We start from the raw sequence: 26,153 nt of genomic DNA, 5'->3' as shown, positions 1-26,153 counted from the left end.
ATGGATTTAACCCAGATCTCTTGACTGGGGGAGAATGTCTGCATTGTCAGCATTCCGTCCATCAATTGTTTGTTGTAACGCTTTTCGCCCTAAGTGGGATGGGTATTTCCAGATGTGGGACCCGTGCTCACTACGCCACTGGAGTCAAGCTATCCTGCCTGATGACGGCTGATAGCCAGAAACCGGTCCTAGGATGCTTGATTCCGGTCCAGTGAAGACATGGCTTGGCAGTTCGGGCTGGACTGTTCCCATGAGGCACAGGGTCAAGACTGATTTGCATATGGCCATGTCTAAACTGGGGTGGTGTAGTGGGCAAAAGAACGATGGATTTAACCCAGATCTCTTGACTGGGGGAGAATGTCTGCATTGTCAGCATTCCGTCCATCAATTGTTTTTTGTAACGCTTTTCGCCCTAAGTGGGATGGGTATTCCCAGACGTGGGACCCGTGCTCACTACGCCACTGGAGTCAAGCTATCCTGGCTGATGACGGCTGATAGCCAGAAACCGGTCCTAGGATGCTTGATTCCGGTCCAGTGAAGACATGGCTTGGCAGTTCGGGCTGGACTGTTCCCATGAGGCACAGGGTCAAGACTGATTTGCATATGGCCATGTCTAAACTGGGGTGGTGTAGTGGGCAAAAGAACGATGGATTTAACCCAGATCTCTTGACTGGGGGAGAATGTCTGCATTGTCAGCATTCCGTCCATCAATTGTTTGTTGTAACGCTTTTCGCCCTAAGTGGGATGGGTATTCCCAGACGTGGGACCCGTGCTCACTACGCCACTGGAGTCAAGCTATCCTGGCTGATGACGGCTGATAGCCAGAAACCGGTCCTAGGATGCTTGATTCCGGTCCAGTGAAGACATGGCTTGGCAGTTCGGGCTGGACTGTTCCCATGAGGCACAGGGTCAAGACTGATTTGCATATGGCCATGTCTAAACTGGGGTGGTGTAGTGGGCAAAAGAACGATGGATTTAACCCAGATCTCTTGACTGGGGGAGAATGTCTGCATTGTCAGCATTCGGTCCATCAATTGTTTGTTGTAACGCTTTTCGCCCTAAGTGGGATGGGTATTCCCAGACGTGGGACCCGGGCTCACTACGCCATTGGAGTCAAACTATCCTGGCTGATGACGGCTGATAGCCAGAAACCGGTCCTAGGATGCTTGATTCCGGTCCAGTGAAGACATGGCTTGGCAGTTCGGGCTGGACTGTTCCCATGAGGCACAGGGTCAAGACTGATTTGCATATGGCCATGTCTAAACTGGGGTGGTGTAGTGGGCAAAAGAACGATGGATTTAACCCAGATCTCTTGACTGGGGGAGAATGTCTGCATTGTCAGCATTCCGTCCATCAATTGTTTGTTGTAACGCTTTTCGCCCTAAGTGGGATGGGTATTCCCAGACGTGGGACCCGTGCTCACTACGCCACTGGAGTCAAGCTATCCTGGCTGATGACGGCTGATAGCCAGAAACCGGTCCTAGGATGCTTGATTCCGGTCCAGTGAAGACATGGCTTGGCAGTTCGGGCTGGACTGTTCCCATGAGGCACAGGGTCAAGACTGATTTGCATATGGCCATGTCTAAACTGGGGTGGTGTAGTGGGCAAAACAACGATGGATTTAACCCAGATCTCTTGACTGGGGGAGAATGTCTGCATTGTCAGCATTCCGTCCATCAATTGTTTGTTGTAACGCTTTTCGCCCTAAGTGGGATGGGTATTCCTAGATGTGGGACCCGTGCTCACTACGCCACTGGAGTCAAGCTATCCTGGCTGATGACGGCTGATAGCCAGAAACCGGTCCTAGGATGCTTGATTCCGGTCCAGTGAAGACATGGCTTGGCAGTTCGGGCTGGACTGTTCCCATGAGGCACAGGGTCAAGACTGATTTGCATATGGCCATGTCTAAACTGGGGTGGTGTAGTGGGCAAAAGAACGATGGATTTAACCCAGATCTCTTGACTGGGGGAGAATGTCTGCATTGTCAGCATTCCGTCCATCAATTGTTTGTTGTAACGCTTTTCGCCCTAAGTGGGATGGGTATTCCCAGACGTGGGACCCGTGCTCACTACGCCACTGGAGTCAAGCTATCCTGGCTGATGACGGCTGATAGCCAGAAACCGGTCCTAGGATGCTTGATTCCGGTCCAGTGAAGACATGGCTTGGCAGTTCGGGCTGGACTGTTCCCATGAGGCACAGGGTCAAGACTGATTTGCATATGGCCATGTCTAAACTGGGGTGGTGTAGTGGGCAAAAGAACAATGGATTTAACCCAGATCTCTTGACTGGGGGAGAATGTCTGCATTGTCAGCATTCCGTCCATCAATTGTTTGTTGTAACGCTTTTCACCCTAAGTGGGATGGGTATTCCCAGACGTGGGACCCGTGTTCACTACGCCACTGGAGTCAAGCTATCCTGGCTGATGACGGCTGATAGCCAGAAACCGGTCCTAGGATGCTTGATTCCGGTCCAGTGAAGACATGGCTTGGCAGTTCGGGCTGGACTGTTCCCATGAGGCACAAGGTCAAGACTGATTTGCATATGGCCATGTCTAAACTGGGGTGGTGTAGTGGGCAAAAGAACGATGGATTTAACCCAGATCTCTTGACTGGGGGAGAATGTCTGCATTGTCAGCATTCCGTCCATCAATTGTTTGTTGTAACGCTTTTCGCCCTAAGTGGGATGGGTATTCCCAGACGTGGGACCAGTGCTCACTACGCCACTGGAGTCAAGCTATCCTGGCTGATGACGGCTGAGAGCCAGAAACCGGTCCTAGGATGCTTGATTCCGGTCCAGTGAAGACATGGCTTGGCAGTTCGGGCTGGACTGTTCCCATGAGGCACAGGGTCAAGACTGATTTGCATATGGCCATGTCTAAACTGGGGTGGTGTAGTGGGCAAAAGAACGATGGATTTAACCCAGATCTCTTGACTGGGGGAGAATGTCTGCATTGTCAGCATTCCGTCCATCAATTGTTTGTTGTAACGCTTTTCGCCCTAAGTGGGATGGGTATTCCCAGACGTGGGACCCGGGCTCACTACGCCACTGGAGTCAAACTATCCTGGCTGATGACGGCTGATAGCCAGAAACCGGTCCTAGGATGCTTGATTCCGGTCCAGTGAAGACATGGCTTGGCAGTTCGGGCTGGACTGTTCCCATGAGGCACAGGGTCAAGACTGATTTGCATATGGCCATGTCTAAACTGGGGTGGTGTAGTGGGCAAAAGAACGATGGATTTAACCCAGATCTCTTGACTGGGGGAGAATGTCTGCATTGTCAGCATTCCGTCCATCAATTGTTTGTTGTAACGCTTTTCGCCCTAAGTGGGATGGGTATTCCCAGACGTGGGACCCGTGCTCACTACGCCACTGGAGTCAAGCTATCCTGGCTGATGGCGGCTGATAGCCAGAAACCGGTCCTAGGATGCTTGATTCCGGTCCAGTGAAGACATGGCTTGGCAGTTCGGGCTGGACTGTTCCCATGAGGCACAGGGTCAAGACTGATTTGCATATGGCCATGTCTAAACTGGGGTGGTGTAGTGGGCAAAAGAACAATGGATTTAACCCAGATCTCTTGACTGGGGGAGAATGTCTGCATTGTCAGCATTCCGTCCATCAATTGTTTGTTGTAACGCTTTTCGCCCTAAGTGGGATGGGTATTCCCAGACGTGGGACCCGTGCTCACTACGCCACTGGAGTCAAGCTATCCTGGCTGATGACGGCTGATAGCCAGAAACCGGTCCTAGGATGCTTGATTCCGGTCCAGTGAAGACATGGCTTGGCAGTTCGGGCTGGACTGTTCCCATGAGGCACAGGGTCAAGACTGATTTGCATATGGCCATGTCTAAACTGGGGTGGTGTAGTGGGCAAAAGAACGATGGATTTAACCCAGATCTCTTGACTGGGGGAGAATGTCTGCATTGTCAGCATTCCGTCCATCAATTGTTTGTTGTAACGCTTTTCGCCCTAAGTGGGATGGGTATTCCCAGACGTGGGACCCGTGCTCACTACGCCACTGGAGTCAAGCTATCCTGGCTGATGACGGCTGATAGCCAGAAACCGGTCCTAGGATGCTTGATTCCAGTCCAGTGAAGACATGGCTTGGCAGTTCGGGCTGGACTGTTCCCATGAGGCACAGGGTCAAGACTGATTTGCATATGGCCAAGTCTAAACTGGGGTGGTGTAGTGGGCAAAAGAACGATGGATTTAACCCAGATCTCTTGACTGGGGGAGAATGTCTGCATTGTCAGCATTCCGTCCATCAATTGTTTGTTGTAACGCTTTTCGCCCTAAGTGGGATGGGTATTCCCAGACGTGGGACCCGTGCTCACTACGCCACTGAAGTCAAGCTATCCTGGCTGATGACGGCTGATAGCCAGAAACCGGTCCTAGGATGCTTGATTCCGGTCCAGTGAAGACATGGCTTGGCAGTTCGGGCTGGACTGTTCCCATGAGGCACAGGGTCAAGACTGATTTGCATATGGCCATGTCTAAACTGGGGTGGTGTAGTGGGCAAAAGAACGATGGATTTAACCCAGATCTCTTGACTGGGGGAGAATGTCTGCATTGTCAGCATTCCGTCCATCAATTGTTTGTTGTAACGCTTTTCGCCCTAAGTGGGATGGGTATTCCCAGACGTGGGACCCGTGCTCACTACGCCACTGGAGTCAAGCTATCCTGGCTGATGACGGCTGATAGCCAGAAACCGGTCCTAGGATGCTTGATTCCGGTCCAGTGAAGACATGGCTTGGCAGTTCGGGCTGGACTGTTCCCATGAGGCACAGGGTCAAGACTGATTTGCATATGGCCATGTCTAAACTGGGGTGGTGTAGTGGGCAAAAGAACGATGGATTTAACCCAGATCTCTTGACTGGGGGAGAATGTCTGCATTGTCAGCATTCCGTCCATCAATTGTTTGTTGTAACGCTTTTCGCCCTAAGTGGGATGGGTATTCCCAGACGTGGGACCCGTGCTCACTACGCCACTGGAGTCAAGCTATCCTGGCTGATGACGGCTGATAGCCAGAAACCGGTCCTAGGATGCTTGATTCCGGTCCAGTGAAGACATGGCTTGGCAGTTCGGGCTGGACTGTTCCCATGAGGCACAGGGTCAAGACTGATTTGCATATGGCCATGTCTAAACTGGGGTGGTGTAGTGGGCAAAAGAACGATGGATTTAACCCAGATCTCTTGACTGGGGGAGAATGTCTGCATTGTCAGCATTCCGTCCATCAATTGTTTGTTGTAACGCTTTTCGCCCTAAGTGGGATGGGTATTCCCAGACGTGGGACCCGGGCTCACTACGCCACTGGAGTCAAACTATCCTGGCTGATGACGGCTGATAGCCAGAAACCGGTCCTAGGATGCTTGATTCCGGTCCAGTGAAGACATGGCTTGGCAGTTCGGGCTGGACTGTTCCCATGAGGCACAGGGTCAAGACTGATTTGCATATGGCCATGTCTAAACTGGGGTGGTGTAGTGGGCAAAAGAACGATGGATTTAACCCAGATCTCTTGACTGGGGGAGAATGTCTGCATTGTCAGCATTCCGTCCATCAATTGTTTGTTGTAACGCTTTTCGCCCTAAGTGGGATGGGTATTCCCAGACGTGGGACCCGTGCTCACTACGCCACTGGAGTCAAGCTATCCTGGCTGATGGCGGCTGATAGCCAGAAACCGGTCCTAGGATGCTTGATTCCGGTCCAGTGAAGACATGGCTTGGCAGTTCGGGCTGGACTGTTCCCATGAGGCACAGGGTCAAGACTGATTTGCATATGGCCATGTCTAAACTGGGGTGGTGTAGTGGGCAAAAGAACAATGGATTTAACCCAGATCTCTTGACTGGGGGAGAATGTCTGCATTGTCAGCATTCCGTCCATCAATTGTTTGTTGTAACGCTTTTCGCCCTAAGTGGGATGGGTATTCCCAGACGTGGGACCCGTGCTCACTACGCCACTGGAGTCAAGCTATCCTGGCTGATGACGGCTGATAGCCAGAAACCGGTCCTAGGATGCTTGATTCCGGTCCAGTGAAGACATGGCTTGGCAGTTCGGGCTGGACTGTTCCCATGAGGCACAGGGTCAAGACTGATTTGCATATGGCCATGTCTAAACTGGGGTGGTGTAGTGGGCAAAAGAACGATGGATTTAACCCAGATCTCTTGACTGGGGGAGAATGTCTGCATTGTCAGCATTCCGTCCATCAATTGTTTGTTGTAACGCTTTTCGCCCTAAGTGGGATGGGTATTCCCAGACGTGGGACCCGTGCTCACTACGCCACTGGAGTCAAGCTATCCTGGCTGATGACGGCTGATAGCCAGAAACCGGTCCTAGGATGCTTGATTCCGGTCCAGTGAAGACATGGCTTGGCAGTTCGGGCTGGACTGTTCCCATGAGGCACAGGGTCAAGACTGATTTGCATATGGCCATGTCTAAACTGGGGTGGTGTAGTGGGCAAAAGAACGATGTATTTAACCCAGATCTCTTGACTGGGGGAGAATGTCTGCATTGTCAGCATTCCGTCCATCAATTGTTTGTTGTAACGCTTTTCGCCCTAAGTGGGATGGGTATTCCCAGACGTGGGACCCGTGTTCACTACGCCACTGGAGTCAAGCTATCCTGGATGATGACGGCTGATAGCCAGAAACCGGTCCTAGGATGCATGATTCCGGTCCAGTGAAGACATGGCTTGGCTGTTTGGGCTGGACTGTTCCCATGAGGCACAGGGTCAAGACTGATTTGCATATGGCCATGTCTAAACTGGGGTGGTGTATTGGGCAAAAGAACGATGGATTTAACCCAGATCTCTTGACTGGGGGAGAATGTCTGCATTGTCAGCATTCTGTCCATCAATTGTTTGTTGTAACGCTTTTCGCCCTAAGTGGGATGGGTATTCCCAGACGTGGGACCCGTGCTCACTACGCCACTGGAGTCAAGCTATCCTGGCTGATGACGGCTGATAGCCAGAAACCGGTCCTAGGATGCTTGATTCCGGTCCAGTGAAGACATGGCTTGGCAGTTCGGGCTGGACTGTTCCCATGAGGCACAGGGTCAAGACTGATTTGCATATGGCCATTTCTAAACTGGGGTGGTGTAGTGGGCAAAAGAACAATGGATTTAACCCAGATCTCTTGACTGGGGGAGAATGTCTGCATTGTCAGCATTCCGTCCATCAATTGTTTGTTGTAACGCTTTTCGCCCTAAGTGGGATGGGTATTCCCAGAAGTGGGACCCGTGCTCACTACGCCACTGGAGTCAAGCTATCCTGGCTGATGACGGCTGATAGCCAGAAACCGGTCCTAGGATGCTTGATTCCGGTCCAGTGAAGACATGGCTTGGCAGTTCGGGCTGGACTGTTCCCATGAGGCACAGGGTCAAGACTGATTTGCATATGGCCATGTCTAAACTGGGGTGGTGTAGTGGGCAAAAGAACGATGGATTTAACCCAGATCTCTTGACTGGGGGAGAATGTCTGCATTGTCAGCATTCCGTCCATCAATTGTTTGTTGTAACGCTTTTCGCCCTAAGTGGGATGGGTATTCCCAGACGTGGGACCCGTGCTCACTACGCCACTGGAGTCAAGCTATCCTGGCTGATGACGGCTGATAGTCAGAAACCGGTCCTAGGATGCTTTATTCCGGTCCAGTGAAGACATGGCTTGGCAGTTCGGGCTGGCCTGTTCCCATGAGGCACAGGGTCAAGACTGATTTGCATATGGCCATGTCTAAACTGGGGTGGTGTAGTGGGCAAAAGAACGATGGATTTAACCCAGATCTCTTGACTGGGGGAGAATGTCTGCATTGTCAGCATTCCGTCCATCAATTGTTTGTTGTAACGCTTTTCACCCTAAGTGGGATGGGTATTCCCAGACGTGGGACCCGTGCTCACTACGCCACTGAAGTCAAGCTATCCTGGCTGATGACGGCTGATAGCCAGAAACCGGTCCTAGGATGCTTGATTCCGGTCCAGTGAAGACATGGCTTGGCAGTTCGGGCTGGACTGTTCCCATGAGGCACAGGGTCAAGACTGATTTGCATATGGCCATTTCTAAACTGGGGTGGTGTAGTGGGCAAAAGAACAATGGATTTAACCCAGATCTCTTGACTGGGGGAGAATGTCTGCATTGTCAGCATTCCGTCCATCAATTGTTTGTTGTAACGCTTTTCGCCCTAAGTGGGATGGGTATTCCCAGAAGTGGGACCCGTGCTCACTACGCCACTGGAGTCAAGCTATCCTGGCTGATGACGGCTGATAGCCAGAAACCGGTCCTAGGATGCTTGATTCCGGTCCAGTGAAGACATGGCTTGGCAGTTCGGGCTGGACTGTTCCCATGAGGCACAGGGTCAAGACTGATTTGCATATGGCCATGTCTAAACTGGGGTGGTGTAGTGGGCAAAAGAACGATGGATTTAACCCAGATCTCTTGACTGGGGGAGAATGTCTGCATTGTCAGCATTCCGTCCATCAATTGTTTGTTGTAACGCTTTTCGCCCTAAGTGGGATGGGTATTCCCAGACGTGGGACCCGTGCTCACTACGCCACTGGAGTCAAGCTATCCTGGCTGATGACGGCTGATAGTCAGAAACCGGTCCTAGGATGCTTTATTCCGGTCCAGTGAAGACATGGCTTGGCAGTTCGGGCTGGCCTGTTCCCATGAGGCACAGGGTCAAGACTGATTTGCATATGGCCATGTCTAAACTGGGGTGGTGTAGTGGGCAAAAGAACGATGGATTTAACCCAGATCTCTTGACTGGGGGAGAATGTCTGCATTGTCAGCATTCCGTCCATCAATTGTTTGTTGTAACGCTTTTCGCCCTAAGTGGGATGGGTATTCCCAGACGTGGGACCCGTGCTCACTACGCCACTGAAGTCAAGCTATCCTGGCTGATGACGGCTGATAGCCAGAAACCGGTCCTAGGATGCTTGATTCCGGTCCAGTGAAGACATGGCTTGGCAGTTCGGGCTGGACTGTTCCCATGAGGCACAGGGTCAAGACTGATTTGCATATGGCCATGTCTAAACTGGGGTGGTGTAGTGGGCAAAAGAACGATGGATTTAACCCAGATCTCTTGACTGGGGGAGAATGTCTGCATTGTCAGCATTCCGTCCATCAATTGTTTGTTGGAACGCTTTTCGCCCTAAGTGGGATGGGTATTCCCAGACGTGGGACCCGTGCTCACTACGCCACTGGAGTCAAACTATCCTGGCTGATGACGGCTGATAGCCAGAAACCGGTCCTAGGATGCTTGATTCCGGTCCAGTGAAGACATGGCTTGGCAGTTCGGGCTGGACTGTTCCCATGAGGCACAGGGTCAAGACTGATTTGCATATGGCCATGTCTAAACTGGGGTGGTGTAGTGGGCAAAAGCACGATGGATTTAACCCAGATCTCTTGACTGGGGGAGAATGTCTGCATTGTCAGCATTCCGTCCATCAATTGTTTGTTGTAACGCTTTTCGCCCTAAGTGGGATGGGTATTCCCAGACGTGGGACCCGTGCTCACTACGCCACTGGAGTCAAGCTATCCTGGCTGATGACGGCTGATAGCCAGAAACCGGTCCTAGGATGCTTGATTCCGGTCCAGTGAAGACATGGCTTGGCAGTTCGGGCTGGACTGTTCCCATGAGGCACAGGGTCAAGACTGATTTGCATATGGCCATGTCTAAACTGGGGTGGTGTAGTGGGCAAAAGAACGATGGATTTAACCCAGATCTCTTGACTGGGGGAGAATGTCTGCATTGTCAGCATTCCGTCCATCAATTGTTTGTTGTAACGCTTTTCGCCCTAAGTGGGATGGGTATTCCCAGACGTGGGAGCTGTGCTCACTACGCCACTGGAGTCAAGCTATCCTGGCTGATGACGGCTGATAGCCAGAAACCGGTCCTAGGATGCTTGATTCCGGTCCAGTGAAGACATGGCTTGGCAGTTCGGGCTGGACTTTTCCCATGAGGCACAGGGTCAAGACTGATTTGCATATGGCCATGTCTAAACTGGGGTGGTGTAGTGGGCAAAAGAACGATGGATTTAACCCAGATCTCTTGACTGGGGGAGAATGTCTGCATTGTCAGCATTCCGTCCATCAATTGTTTGTTGTAACGCTTTTCGCCCTAAGTGGGATGGGTATTCCCAGACGTGGGACCCGTGCTCACTACGCCACTGGAGTCAAGCTATCCTGGCTGATGACGGCTGATAGCCAGAAACCGGTCCTAGGATGCTTGATTCCGGTCCAGTGAAGACATGGCTTGGCAGTTCGGGCTGGACTGTTCCCATGAGGCACAGGGTCAAGACTGATTTGCATATGGCCATGTCTAAACTGGGGTGGTGTAGTGGGCAAAAGAACGATGGATTTAACCCAGATCTCTTGACTGGGGGAGAATGTCTGCATTGTCAGCATTCCGTCCATCAATTGTTTGTTGTAACGCTTTTCGCCCTAAGTGGGATGGGTATTCCCAGACGTGGGACCCGTGCTCACTACGCCACTGGAGTCAAGCTATCCTGGCTGATGACGGCTGATAGCCAGAAACCGGTCCTAGGATGCTTGATTCCGGTCCAGTGAAGACATGGCTTGGCAGTTCGGGCTGGACTGTTCCCATGAGGCACAGGGTCAAGACTGATTTGCATATGGCCATGTCTAAACTGGGGTGGTGTAGTGGGCAAAAGAACGATGGATTTAACCCAGATCTCTTGACTGGGGGAGAATGTCTGCATTGTCAGCATTCCGTCCATCAATTGTTTGTTGTAACGCTTTTCGCCCTAAGTGGGATGGGTATTCCCAGACGTGGGACCCGTGCTCACTACGCCACTGGAGTCAAGCTATCCTGGCTGATGACGGCTGATAGCCAGAAACCGGTCCTAGGATGCTTGATTCCGGTCCAGTGAAGACATGGCTTGGCAGTTCGGGCTGGACTGTTCCCATGAGGCACAGGGTCAAGACTGATTTGCATATGGCCATGTCTAAACTGGGGTGGTGTAGTGGGCAAAGGAACGATGGATTTAACCCAGATCTCTTGACTGGGGGAGAATGTCTGCATTGTCAGCATTCCGTCCATCAATTGTTTGTTGTAACGCTTTTCGCCCTAAGTGGGATGGGTATTCCCAGACGTGGGACCCGTGCTCACTACGCCACTGGAGTCAAGCTATCCTGGCTGATGATGGCTGATAGCCAGAAACCGGTCCTAGGATGCTTGATTCCGGTCCAGTGAAGACATGGCTTGGCAGTTCGGGCTGGACTGTTCCCATGAGGCACAGGGTCAAGACTGATTTGCATATGGCCATGTCTAAATTGGGGTGGTGTAGTGGGCAAAAGAACAATGGATTTAACCCAGATCTCTTGACTGGGGGAGAATGTCTGCATTGTCAGCATTCCGTCCATCAATTGTTTGTTGTAACGCTTTTCGCCCTAAGTGGGATGGGTATTCCCAGACGTGGGACCCGTGCTCACTACGCCACTGGAGTCAAGCTATCCTGGCTGATGACGGCTGATAGCCAGAAACCGGTCCTAGGATGCTTGATTCCGGTCCAGTGAAGACATGGCTTGGCAGTTCGGGCTGGACTGTTCCCATGAGGCACAGGGTCAAGACTGATTTGCATATGGCCATGTCTAAACTGGGGTGGTGTAGTGGGCAAAAGAACGATGGATTTAACCCAGATCTCTTGACTGGGGGAGAATGTCTGCATTGTCAGCATTCCGTCCATCAATTGTTTGTTGTAACGCTTTTCGCCCTAAGTGGGATGGGTTTTCCCAGACGTGGGACCCGTGCTCACTACGCCACTGGAGTCAAGCTATCCTGGCTGATGACGGCTGATAGCCAGAAACCGGTCCTAGGATGCTTGATTCCGGTCCAGTGAAGACATGGCTTGGCAGTTCGGGCTGGACTGTTCCCATGAGGCACAGTGTCAAGACTGATTTGCATATGGCCATGTCTAAACTGGGGTGGTGTAGTGGGCAAAAGAGCGATGGATTTAACCCAGATCTCTTGACTGGGGGAGAATGTCTGCATTGTCAGCATTCCGTCCATCAATTGTTTGTTGTAACGCTTTTCGCCCTAAGTGGGATGGGTATTCCCAGACGTGGGACCCGTGCTCACTACGCCACTGGAGTCAAGCTATCCTGGCTGATGACGGCTGATAGCCAGAAACCGGTCCTAGGATGCTTGATTCCGGTCCAGTGAAGACATGGCTTGGCAGTTCGGGCTGGACTGTTCCCATGAGGCACAGGGTCAAGACTGATTTGCATATGGCCATGTCTAAACTGGGGTGGTGTAGTGGGCAAAAGAACGATGGATTTAACCCAGATCTCTTGACTGGGGGAGAATGTCTGTATTGTCAGCATTCCGTCCATCAATTGTTTGTTGTAACGCTTTTCGCCCTAAGTGGGATGGGTATTCCCAGACGTGGGACCCGTGCTCACTACGCCACTGGAGTCAAGCTATCCTGGCTGATGACGGCTGATAGCCAGAAACCGGTCCTAGGATGCTTGATTCCGGTCCAGTGAAGACATGGCTTGGCAGTTCGGGCTGGACTGTTCCCATGAGGCACAGGGTCAAGACTGATTTGCATATGGCCATGTCTAAACTGGGGTGGTGTAGTGGGCAAAAGAACGATGGATTTAACCCAGATCTCTTGACTGGGGGAGAATGTCTGCATTGTCAGCATTCCGTCCATCAATTGTTTGTTGTAACGCTTTTCGCCCTAAGTGGGATGGGTATTCCCAGACGTGGGACCCGTGCTCACTACGCCACTGGAGTCAAGCTATCCTGGCTGATGATGGCTGATAGCCAGAAACCGGTCCTAGGATGCTTGATTCCGGTCCAGTGAAGACATGGCTTGGCAGTTCGGGCTGGACTGTTCCCATGAGGCACAGGGTCAAGACTGATTTGCATATGGCCATGTCTAAACTGGGGTGGTGTAGTGGGCAAAAGAACGATGGATTTAACCCAGATCTCTTGACTGGGGGAGAATGTCTGCATTGTCAGCATTCCGTCCATCAATTGTTTGTTGTAACGCTTTTCGCCCTAAGTGGGATGGGTATTCCCAGACGTGGGACCCGTGCTCACTACGCCACTGGAGTCAAGCTATCCTGGCTGATGACGGCTGACAGCCAGAAACCGGTCCTAGGATGCTTGATTCCGGTCCAGTGAAGACATGGCTTGGCAGTTCGGGCTGGACCGTTCCCATGAGGCACAGGGTCAAGACTGATTTGCATATGGCCATGTCTAAACTGGGGTGGTGTAGTGGGCAAAAGAACGATGGATTTAACCCAGATCTCTTGACTGGGGGAGAATGTCTGCATTGTCAGCATTCCGTCCATCAATTATTTGTTGTAACGCTCTTGAGTCCTGTGGCAGAGTGAGCACAGGACTCACGCTTTTTAGTTTTAATGCACATCAAAGGGAAATATAATACATTTAGGTGCACACAAAAGGTACTATTTATTTTGAAGTACTTTAACCAGAAGGTTGTTTAAATACCCAGAACCGCATAAAACTATTGAAAAAGGGATAAAGAAGTGAAGAAAAAAGTATCAGCAAAGTAAAGTATTAGCACCAGCCCTGGCACTGAAGTAGACTTCTTTTTAGGCAGATGTGCCTATGTGAGTAGGCAAAACTGGTGTGAGCCATTGCCCCTGCTGCATGCTTTGGAGGGCGGAAGAAATATGGGAATGACATTTGAACAGGCCAGCGGATAAAGATAGCTGATGCAAGGACCCTTTGTGTATTTAGCATGACACCCAAAACTGTCTCATGCCAGACCTAAAAATATATTGATAAAGCCTTTACTGGTGTGCGCGCAGTAGCATTACTGTCAAAATCATAGGCACTCTGTTGATGCTGACCAACCAAAGACAAACTGTGAAATCCCCAGTGGCATCTAAGGGGTGAGCGAGGGGAGGCAATGAGTCTGATGGTGCAAGCCACCTTTCGTGACATCACTTGTTGTTGTGACGTCAGCGTGCCCCCACCCACTTCTTTTTTAGGACTTGTGCCCTGGGTGACAGTGAGGGAATCTGAGGAAGAGGTCATGGTGTCGAGGGGAAGCTAGGGTGAGATGAGCACTGGTGGAGGGTGGTAGTGAGGGAGTCTGAGGAGGAGGTCATGAGGGGGAGAGGCCGCTACAGAGAGATAAGGGGCACTGGTGGATGGTGGCAGTGAGGGAGTCCAAGGAGGAGGTCATGAGGGGGAGGGGCTTTGGGAAGATGAGGGGCACTTGTGGCGTGAGGCAATCTGAGGGGGAGGTCACTAGGGGGCCATGGAGGGATGAGGGGCACTGTTGGAAGGTGGTAGTAAAGGTATTTACGGAGAAAGAGGTTATTAGTGTGGCGCCAAAAAAGACTTTCGCATCAGCGCTAAAGCCGGCCCTGTCATGGCCTTTCTGTTTTTGTTTATTTAATTAGCAGTCGGGTCATAAGGGCTACTGTGGAACATACTTTAAAGTGCATGCTAATTATATTTACTGCTACTTTCAATGTTTGAAGTTTGAAGGTGATTTTACTAATGTTTTTACCGGGAAAAATCAAAGTGGAGCCTGATGGTGCCTGATATGGGGCTGGGGCCCAAGGTCAGCTGTGAGATAAGGTGCACTGGAGAGAGGAGTAGTGGATAATCAAGCCTGTAAGGGAGAGCGTTGCCAAGTCCGGGGTCAGGTGGAGGTAGTAATGAAGAGGGATCCTCCATGAAGGCTCGAACAGATGGAGCCTGAGTAGTATCACTTGCCTGATACTCCCACCTCAGAAACCTCCTCTTCCCATCAAAGGAACATTACGTGGAAAGTGATAATATTTAGAAAGAGATTTGGAAAAGAGTGAGTTTTACTGGTCCTATTTTTCTTGTTTCTTCTGAATATTCAATGAGTGCCGCAGCGCCGGAACAGTTTGTCCCGGGTCTTGGATAGAGTTGAACAAGTTCCCATGACCCCCACAACTGTGTTTAAGGATTGTGATCATAATGTGTCGCCCCTCCCTGTATTTTAGCTTTGGGCCCCCAGGCAGGCTGTGCACCATGTGTGTGCTCAGGCTGCTGTGAAGGAGAGATGCACTATTACAAGCTGGTTTTGGGTACCAAGAGCACATGTCTTTTCATTCCCAGGGAGTTGGTTGCTGCTGCTTGGAAGTAATGACAGGGAGCGACCCCTGGTTGTTGCCTTTGGGCCACCAGAGTGGGCTTTGTATTCGGTCTGTGTTGGCAAGGTGGAGCTGACTGACCCCTTTGTGCTGCGTTTAGTTTTAAGGGCACACAGTGAGTCATTCCCTGTGAATAATTAATTTGCTGTTTTTGAAAGATAAAGAATCACAGGCTTCGACACTGTTAAGTTAGTTTTGGGTCCACAGAGCACATCACCTTTGTGCAGGTCCCCACTGCTTTAATGGGGGGGGGACCATGATGTATGGTCATTTAATGTCAGATGTAGATGAAGGTTACATGAACAGTGTCATGTATGTGCATGTTTGCATTGTGCTGAGGGGATTACCAGGTAATTGTTCACGCAGCTCTCTGATGGACGTCACATGCGGTTTTTCTGAGTCCCCAGATAGATCATGCAGTCTGTGTGTTCTCTTTTGTACTGCCAGTCACCGCTGTATTCAACTGTGTAGCCTTGGACCGTGTCATGTATGTGCATGTAAGTTGCATGATCAAGGTAACTATTAGCGGCGATACTTGGTGTCTCTCGGACCTCTTTGAAGTGCATGCCACCCCCCCCCCCCAGGGGGGGCGGCAATCTGAGGGATAGCCCCGGGCGCCACAAGCTCTAGCTACGCCACTGCCCTCACATACACTATTGGTGTCATGCTTCATCACTGTGTCTCATCCTGGTCCCTATATAACTCTATGGATTAGGCCGTGTTTCAGGGAGTACTTAAGATATTTCCTCCGATGAGGGCCTAGCTGTTATAAGATAAAAGTACTAAACCCGGGCGGGTAGCTATGCTCCGCCAGCAGAGTTTACGTAGTTTTGCCTTCTCTGCGTTCCGTTGCAAACACGGAGTTCAGGCAAATCTACGAATCCGTGGAGGAGCGTAGTTAGCTGGCCCCTCTACCCTCCCAATATAATTAAAAGTAATTAAAAGGTACTTACCTGCCCGTGGCTGCCTCCTCCTCGACATAGCCGCTCTCCTGGCTCCTCCTCACCGTTCTTCACTAATAACCCCTACATTGTACGTCTTGTGCCTGGGTTCTTGTGCCTGGGTTCTTACCCAGAGATAAGGGTACAGGGTACTCAATGGTTGTCACCTTCACTAAACAACAGTGAAGCAGCCATCAACTACATGTTGTGCATCCACCTACATTTATGACCATAATCTCAGTCTATCATTTGGAGAGATCCTGATCTTCAATCCCTCCCAGAGGTTGCTCAGATTTTCAAAGCCTATAATCGTACTAGAAGACCCAAATGGGAGGGTCGCATATATAAACCTGGGAAAGATAATAATGCCGGGGAACTGTCATTACAGGTAATCAACTTTTTTCTTCTCCAGCCTTGTATCCTTCAAAGATTCATATGCTTGATTTTGAATAGCAAAGCAATTTCATACAACCAAGTGGATGGTGGGAAGAGGCTCCTAAAGAAGTTGCGTAGCATTGCAAGTCCTGTTGCTGTGTTCAATCTGGACTGGATGTCCAAGTAGTAGAGCTTCATAAAGGTGTGCATCAATGCCCATGTTGCTGCTCTACATATGTCCATCGGTGGCACACCAGGAAAAAGCACTGCTGTAGCTGCCATGCCTCTTGTTGAGCGAACTCAAACAGTGTACTGTAGATGCCTGCAGGCTTTGGAATTGGAGAAGGAAATACAAGAGAAAATTCAGTGAGAGATACTTTGTTTGCAGATAAGGGTGCCTGTTCCGTTTCTGTCAAATGGTACAACATTTTTTGGTCCACTTGTAGAACTGACTTGTCTTGTCTATGTAAAATGTTAAACAGCGTTTAATATCCAGTGCATGCAATGCTCTTTCTGCTGTAGTTTTTTTTTCAAGGTAAGATGGGGACACATGCCAACCCCCTTGGGGTGTCTGAGCATTGAATTGGGGGAGGAAGTGTCACCGTTATAGCCCCACCATTTCTTTTTTATTTCAGCAAGCCAAGTAGACCTTGCCGGCCGAGCCAGGGGAGTGTTTTTGAGCAAGTCCTTTCATTGTAGAGAACCGCAGAGCAGGTGGGGATACACCGAAGGTAGTCTTTTTACAGGTATTTATTGGTGCCCGCGCTGCATACCACTGCGGTTTTATGCCCAAGTGTGTAGAAGAGTTTGTAGGTCGTTTCCTTTTCCACAGACCTCTAGTGGTGACAATTTTGAAGTCTGATTAGAAGTGCTGATTGGAAATTAGTTTCCAATACCGGCCCGTGCCGCGTGACATAAGTTTGTTTGCTCCTTATGTACATCTGACATTAGAGCTCTATCAGCTTTTCTCTTGCTTGCTTCTTTACTTTGAACTGGTGTGGACACTTTTTTTTCATGCACTTTTTCAAGAACATTGATCTGTGTGGTGTTGGCAACACTAGCTTGAGTCATTGAATCTTTGTCACCCCATCTTCTAGGTCACATTGTTGATTTCTGTGTTTCCTTTCAGTGTGCAAATTTTGTTTTTCACACCTGGGAGTTTTTTTAACCAATAAACACATGGTTGTATAGAGGTATAGGCAACGGCCATGTATTGTTTTTGAGAGTACTGTTATTTTGTAGGTGTTCCCCTTGTGCCCATTTTCTGACGAGGCCCTAATGACTGGGCCGAAACGCGTCGACCTCACAGAATAGAGGAGTCCGACAGTACAATAGCACCAATAAAGAAAATGGATACACATACCTTGAACTGAGTCCGACGGTTGACCTTTCACCTCATGTGTGTATAAGACTACCTCATTTTGGATTGCTTATAACTTTGTAGCAACCTTTTGCTTCAAAGTACGGGTAGGAAGGATTGAGAATTTAACTGTACAGATTTGTTTGTCTCTTGATGTTTATGGAAATGGAAATGGTCCAAATCCTTTTTTGTGTTTGAGGTATTTTATTTGTTGTGATAAAGGATAATAATTTAAGAATTAATTGATTCAATTGGATTTGGAGGTGATATGTGACTATAGAAATTAATGCAAATAAACATGAAGGGACTGTGTACCTATAAGTAGGAATTAATTCATGTTTTACCTACGTTAAATTGTGCAGTATCAGTTCCTTCACATCATCCCGTTTTTCTCCTTTTTGCTGCAGTTGTAAGGAAACAGGTTTTTCAGGTTCACCTCCACTTTTTGCCCCCATTGTGATTACTGGGTACTGGTGTAATGACTATGAAATGCCCGAGCCCTGCTAATCAGGACTCAGTGCATGTGTTCTGATCCTTAAAATGGTATATGGTTGATTGGCTTATTCCCAATTGGCCAGCCTAACTGACTTGTAAGTCCCTAGAACATAGTACTAGGTTTACCCAAAGCCTGTAAGCTAGAGTGTCCCCACAGGGACTGAAGAACTTGTTGTGCCACCCTGAATGGTATAAGGTAAAACATGTCTACCAGTCTGCTACTGCAGACTGGTAGGGTAGTTTAAAATTGCTAACTCAACCTTGCCATTTAAGGTAATGGCAAAGCCCAGACCTTCCTTTTAAATATATGGTCACCCCTAAGGTAGGCCTGTCGAGCTCTAAGGCAGGGTGCTGTATATTAAATGGTGGAACATGTACTTTTACATGTTCCAACAGTAAAAACTCTAAATTCAAGGTTTTTCTTTAGAACGGCTAGTAGCCCTATTGGCAAGTACAGAGTTGCAGACTGACATTATAGCCTTGCTAAGTTCTGAGTTGGGCTACTAAAGTTGGTACTGTGAGGAATCAAAAGAATGAATGCATTAAATCTGATGTAATGGTTAAATCGAATTTAATGTCACTGGTGGGCAAAGCACAACGTTAGAATTTGCCACTTTGGTTGCTCAAGGTTTCCAGTGCCCAGTTACAGTTGCACACAAAAACATCCTCACAGACAGCCTTTTGCCCTCCTGGGGAGATGTGTGAACAACTTCCAGGAGAGGACACAATAGAAGCCTGCCATTGGAAAAGGTGTTACCTCTCCCAGGCAGAAAGCAAAACAGGGTGTTAGCAAAAAAGGCAAGCTCCAAAGGAGAAGCCTCATTTGAAGGGCAAATGGTGAGCACACATGGGAGGAGCAGCTCTATTTTCAGGGTAGACAGGCTGGCAGCAGGGACATAGAAGAGAAGCCAGTTGCCAAACAGGTTTTTCCATTTGTGTGTGTAGCCCAGAGCTAGCCATATCCCAGAGGTGGGCTATTGAGCTCTAGAGACCGACAGAGGGGTTCTGCCATCTTGAGAGTGGGCAGAATAGAGACTGCTGGGATTGTGAGATGCCACAATCCAAAGGAAGTTGCAGTGGCGGCTGGTGAAATTTTAATATGGTGAGGCAATAACAGACAGGTATTGCAGGTGATGCCAGCCCTCCTGAAGGAAGTTAGAAAGACCACCAAGTAGCACTTTTAGAAAGCAATGTAGTGCATTTAACGACATATTTCCCAAATAAACTAAATGAAAAGCTATCGGTCTAAAAGGCAATTCAGAAGGTGTACTCATTAAATATTCTGATACTTCTGAGTTCGCCCCTGAAGCAGTAAATATTTGCATTAGTAAATACTATACCCCGATGCAATACATTATGACACAAAATGGAACGAAGTAGCAGAAGCAGTGCTAGTGGAGAATGGGCTTTGTAAAGGTCACAGTCGTTCATCTATCAAGACAATCTTTTTTCACCTCACCAATTGATGTAGGATGCACATTTCTCATGTAGAATGTAGAGACGGAATGCAAGCGTGAATGACACAAAGATGGCTCCATTGTAAAGTGTGTGCTTTAGTGACTAGCTTCCTTAATTATTTTCAATTAAATTAACATCCACACTTTGCCTGTGTCCTCGAAAGGGATATGATTTTGAAGGTAACGTTGCAGAAACTTCCTCAAATTCAGAGTGTGAAGTATTCAGAACATTGACTATTCTGCAGTGCTAAAGTGGTTTCCCATCTGCATGATCGATTGTAGAGTAGGTAGGAACGGTGTCAATATTAACGCAAGCTAATGCTTAACGTATCTTGTGAATTCTTGCAGCTGCTTAAGAGACAGATTTATGGATTAAACATCATCTTTGAAATTATTCAACAGATGAATGAAGGCGAAATCTGTTGAAACCGAGCAGTATTCATTTTTATAATACTGGCAACTCATGTATTGAACTAAACAAAGGTTACTGCTGTTTGCATGATCCCAAAGCTCTGACAAAACTAAGCAATGTGTACCTGGTATAGCGCTGTTCTGTGTGTGTAGCCAATCGATAGGGCTTTGCAGCAGCTAGAAAAATAACTAAGAAAGACACATATAAGAAGACTATCTATGCCTTTGACAATGCGGCTGATTTTGATAAAAAGAACTCCCAATTGTTGCTTGATTGAAAGATAGTTTAATATGCTAACTATCAGGAAGACTACATTGATATAAGCACTGAAAGCAGACTGGGGGAAGCTGTTGAATGCGGGGTGCAGCACCTGTGACGTATGGCGCAGAGCTGCAGCCAGCAGCGCCCGGACAAGCCTTATTACATCGGCGACATGCTCTACTACAGCGCCGCCTCACTTTTATAGGAATAAAGGGCTGCTAAACGGTAAGCCCTGCGTAATGGTGTCTACAATCTGTGCATGCGCACATGCACAGTATCGACCTGCCAGTGCTGTCTGCCGGACCCACATCCGAACCTCAAAACAGGGAGTCGGTCCCAGGTATATTGAATTTTAAAAAGAGAAAAAAGTATAAATGGAGCTTATCTATTAGAAGGGCATAGCCCTCAGTGCTCTAATGCACCGGCCATCCCAGGGAAGTTGTCAACAGTTGGAATGAACCTGGTAGCCCATTGGCTAGTGACTACAATCTCCCCTGAGGGTCTTTTCTGGGCATAAAAAGGGCACTCCTGGCACCCAGAACTCAGATCGCATTGGGTTGAAGATGACTGAAAAGTAACTGCCCTGCTGCACCAAAGACCAGGTAAACAGAGGCTTCACTGAGGTAGACTGCACCTACAAGCAAAGGAGAAAGGGACTGTGCATGCTGTGTATTACTAGTGGAAAAGTTGACTCCGGAGCCCAGCCAAAGTACCAAATTCTAAAGGTCACTTGGCTGACCCCCTGTTCCCAGCGAATGTATGACGTTACAATGCATACATTTACATTGCGGTACATTACATCGCGGTTTTTACAACGCAAGTCGTTACAACGACTTGCGTTGGAGGGCGCTGGACTTAGGAGTAGTATAATTTACTATTTCAACTCCAGTCTACGTACAGTAGGGAAGGTGTTGGATAGTAAATTATACTATTCCTTGTCCTAGAGCGCCATCTAGCGCAAGTCGTTGTAACGACTTGCGTTGTAAAAACCGCGATGTAATGGCATCGCGTTGTAAAAGTTGCGTTGTAAAGGTTGTTTACCGTTCCCAGCACAGGGCTACAGCGCTGAGGAAGCCTGTTGGGGCGAGTTGGTAGTCCAGATCGTCGCATCACCGCTCCATGCCACAGTACAGCACCAGGGATCAGGCCTCAATGCTTAAAGGTTCCCCCATGAGATGCCACCTGTGAGAGTCTTCAGAGTGCAATTTGGGCTCCCAAAAGGCAAATTACTGCCATTAGAAGGGAACTGCTGAAACCACTGTACTGGGCGACTGGTAGTCCAGTTGCGACAGGACTTCTCCATAGCTCAAGAGGACTTTGAGGGATATCAACCCCTGTGACCAGGATTGCCTCACCAACTCTGTGGACGAAGGAGTAGCCAGAGGAAGGCTCCCATCAACCGCAGCATCTTCAACGTCCTTGAGCATCTTCAGCATCCTTGCACCAGGACCACTCCATAGAAGTCAATGGCAAGGAGCTACTGACACTGGAACTGCACCGAAGACTGCTTTATGTGGACCTGCTGGAGCTGGTCATCTAAAGTAACTTGAAGTAACTTACCAAAGTTTTTCTTGATAAAGTTTCTAAGTGTCACATTTGTTGATTATGCGAGTGCTTGTTCACTGTTAAGTACAAAGTGTTGATTTAGTATTCCTTGTAAATTCTGTACCTCCCGAACCCTCCAGTGGATTTATTTTTAATTTGGTGTCTAAAAATTTATAAAAGATACAAATCTATTTTTATTAATTGGTGTCGGATCTCTTTGGAGTATGGTGTATTTCTTCTTCCAGTGTTTTTAGTGCTGTTTAAATATTTTACACTTGTTCCCTTGAGCAAGCCTGACTGCTCTGAGCATTAGCTACCCAAGGTTGAGCTAATGGTTTAAAAAATGAAACCATGCATCAGCGAAACGGGACGAGTGACGATACGTGCTTGCACGCTGACTAATTTTAATCAACACGAAGGGGGTAAATTGGAGACCCAAGCAGGAAATATACATGCAGTGAACAAAACAGACACCTTCAAAAGGAATGCGTGTAGATACAGCGCTAGGAACTGTTGTTACCGATGGAGGGTTAAAAGTCCAAATGGAATAAAACCTTATCCACGTCGGTAACCTGTATAAATAAGACAAACCCTATTATTTGGGCGCGGAAAGAACATAAGAAGACAGAGGTTATTAGCCCCGGCCTTGTACACATACGCCTCAACACTAAGTATTCTTGCATCCCCACCTTATCAGTTAAAAGGTGTTGATAAAGGCTCCGGCTGAAATTATCGTATATGAGAGTCACAAATTACAGTCTTGAGAAAGATGGTGTTATAAGACTTACCATCGAAACGCGTTGACGCACTTTTCTGAAACACAATCCGTGCAAAGGCTGGAATCACAGAACTGTAATTACTGCAGTTTCGGACTCCAGTTCTAACTATCGTGAGATCATGGATGTGTGCCTTTTAATGACACATTTTCTTGTCTTCTTGATGTACTCTCGTTTTTAATTCAGATGTTTTTATAAATGTATACAAGGCTGAATTCTAGATTTTATGTTAGGAATGCTACTAGTTAGAGGCTAAGCATCAAATGATTTATGTACTGTATGATATTACTATGAATAAATAGATATATATATTTTTTTAAACAAACACTTTTTCCAGACTGTTGACCTTGGGTTTATAGTTATATTTCTTGCATAAGAGTGGTTAGAACTTGAATGTGTATGAATGAGGCTATCATGTGAATGTGTATCAATTGAGTCTTTAGTGCATCCCAAAGGAAACACTCTTTTTCAATACAGTTCAACAAATGAAACCTACTGGACCTAAAAGGGTTGTTAAGTGTACTATATGGTGAGGATGCACAACCACACAATTTAATACCCCCGTTATCTCACAGCAGTTGAGAGTAGAAAGTTGGTAAGTGAATCTTTTCATTCAAATGAAATGACGCAGGGTCTTTTTGTATAAATGACGTGTCAGTGGATAAAAAGAACGTATATATTGAAAACTTTATGAAAGGTGATGAGCTGAAAAATGCCTAATCTCTCTAACTGGCCTGGCAGAAGTTACTGGAAAAAGGATGCAGTTTTCCATGACAGCATTTATAATAAAGACTTGCAGAGAGGTTTAAAAAATTACCACAAAGAAGGCTGCTTGGTCCGTGGGGCATAGAGTGGAATCATTCCTTCATGAATTCTTTGATTATTCTTGAGGGGAAAATTGACTGTCTATTTTGAGGTTGTAGAAATATGTATATCGCTGCCGGATGGACCTTTACTGAACAGTGCGAAAACCCTGATTCAGCTAATTGAAGCAAGGAAGGAAGCAATTATTGGAGTTTTTACTCCAGTGGATGTAGATTACGTGTTTCTTACCGGATGCAGAGTCTCTCCCGCTTCAAACCAAAGATTTTATTTGTAAAACCAGTCCTTGGAAGCTCTTTAGACACTCTGAAACTGTAGTGCTTCAACACTCGCTTGTCTACAGTATCTAGTATGGGAAAAGGAGAAGAGGGTAGAAGAGAACGTGAGGATAGAGCTTGGGTAAGTTGAGTATGGATGAGAAGAGGTAAACAGAGAGTCAGGCAGTCGCCCTAGTTTCTCACATGTTCTACATTTTTCATGTGAATATTAAACTTACTCACTGTCTGTCCCACTTTTATGAGGAACAGATAAGTGAACTTGTAGAATTGCAAATAAGTGTGGGGAAAGTTCTGCAAACCTTTTTGAATAGCTAAAAAGTGACGGCACCATTTGCATTGCCCTGTTCCCTAAAAAAATACCTGTTTCTAAAGAATGTATGTCGTTACAACGAATTCCGTTGCAACGCATGTCTTTACCACGCATGCGTTACAACGGAATGATATTTCCACGCATAACCTTTACAACGAATATTCCTTTACCACGCATACTTGCATGGTAATGGAATACTCTTTGTAAAGGTTATACCCCTCCCCTGTACCCTTACGTGATTCCCCTTCCCCCAATACTTTTTATAATTACCCCCGCCCGTTACCCGCAATCTATATTTATATATTTTAAATGTATATTCTCCTTACCTCTTCACGTCGTCTCTTCTTTTTTCCTTGTTGACGTTGTACATCTTAAAGTGGAAGCGTCATTCCCTTTCACCTAAAACGACGTCAATTTCCTCCACTTCCCCACGTTATTTCAGGTTCTTTTTTTTGGGGGGGGGCACCCTCAGCCCCCCCAGACCCCTTTCTTTTCTCACTTTTTATATTTTATTTTTGGGGGGAGACCCCCAAATCCCCTTTTTTTCAAATTTTTGCCTTTAACTCACGTCTTCGCCGACACTAAAAAAGGACTTAATGTGACGAGGAAGAAGACGTTCCAGTCCAGCTTGCGTGCTATAGACGTTCGTGGAAGGAATACGCGTTGTATAGACGTTTACGTGGTAAGTGTACCGTTGAAAACGTAACGTGTGGAAATGCCTTCGTGTAAAGGATGTTTCCCGTTTCTAAACCCAGTGTCACCTGTGACTGCAGAAATATCCACACACCAGGGTGATGTTCAACAGTTTTAGATGAGGTAACATAGATGTTTGTCATAAAAAACAAGCTTCTGCCATAGATAGAATGCATACAAAAAACGTTCTGATGTGCGCTTTTCAAACTCCCACTAGAAGCATACACATATGTCAGAAATCCTGATTTACTTCATGGTGGGAAAAGGAGAAATTCAGTACTTCCTGCATTGGACGAGAAATATTATCCTTCCTAAGTCTGACCCAGCCTTGTTACTCAATCACATCTCCTGTGCCATCTCTTTACTCAAAATAAAATTACATAATCCCACCCATATAAAGATTTTTGAGCAGTAATATAGGAAATATTTTCAGAGTAAATGTTGCTTCCATATAGTTAGTTGCACACTAACACTCATATATGTTACAATCTACAATAAACAAAAACGAAATTACATGTTTTAGATTTTTGAGGCTTTCTTACCTTCTAGAACTGTTTCAGGAAGGGTGCTTTTAAAAGTCATGTAAAAAATATCCTGGCTTTTACAGACATCAACCCAGCAGGAGTTCTCAGTAAAATCATATTCCACCACCAACGAGAAATGTTTCCAAGGAAAGTTAGCTCCAATATGTTGATTGCTTGTAATAATGCAAGAAGCTGTCTGCAGACTACACGGGAGTGAAAGCACACAAAACACATAACCTCGATACCATCAATTATATGATGAAACCCACCTCTCAAAAACATGCTGTGCACAGAGTTACTACAAAGATACTGTATAATACAGTATCCTCCGCAAAGGGCAGGTTAGCTGCAGGAGATGCATGCACGAATTAATGAAACATGTTAACGAGTTAAGTGCTTTCTGCTGACATTTTTGTGTGACCTGTAGTGGATGAGCTTGAATCGCAGAAGGGTGAAACATAAACGTTCATGCTTCTGAGATAAATAAACTGAAAATCTTTAAATTAAGTACAAAAACAAAACACTCGACATGTTAGGGGTTAGACACAACAACGTTGCAATTTTAAGAACCATGTGCATTAACTGTACATTGAGAATTATTTAACAGCCCTGAAGTAGCTAAAAGATTTACAAGTAGTGCTATAAACAGCTCACAATAAAAAAAATAAAGCATTATGTTAAATGACGGCACATAAATTAAGTGGCATGAGGGGTATTCCAAGAAGATTGTAGAAAACAGTACAATGTAAATCACATAAGGGTAGAACAGTGAGCAAAATATATTAGGGTT

General features: G+C 47.4%; 1 protein-coding gene across 1 annotated transcript in view; it reads right to left on the bottom strand.

The window, feature by feature from the left end:
* Nucleotides 1-26,153, bottom strand: part of SHOC1 (shortage in chiasmata 1) — a 1,571,389-nt gene that overhangs the window by 476,321 nt on the left and 1,068,915 nt on the right. The window contains exon 20 of the mRNA XM_085643056.1: nt 25,382-25,566. Within this exon, the coding sequence (XP_085499182.1) occupies nt 25,382-25,566 (185 nt within the window). The remainder of the gene's footprint in view (nt 1-25,381; nt 25,567-26,153) is intronic.

The sequence above is a fragment of the Triturus cristatus genome, chromosome 2_2, assembly GCF_964204655.1.
Source record: "Triturus cristatus chromosome 2_2, aTriCri1.1, whole genome shotgun sequence".
Taxonomy (NCBI): Eukaryota; Metazoa; Chordata; class Amphibia; order Caudata; family Salamandridae; genus Triturus; species Triturus cristatus.
The sequence above is the reverse complement of the archived record's forward strand: the minus strand, read 5'-3'. Positions and strand labels throughout refer to the sequence as shown.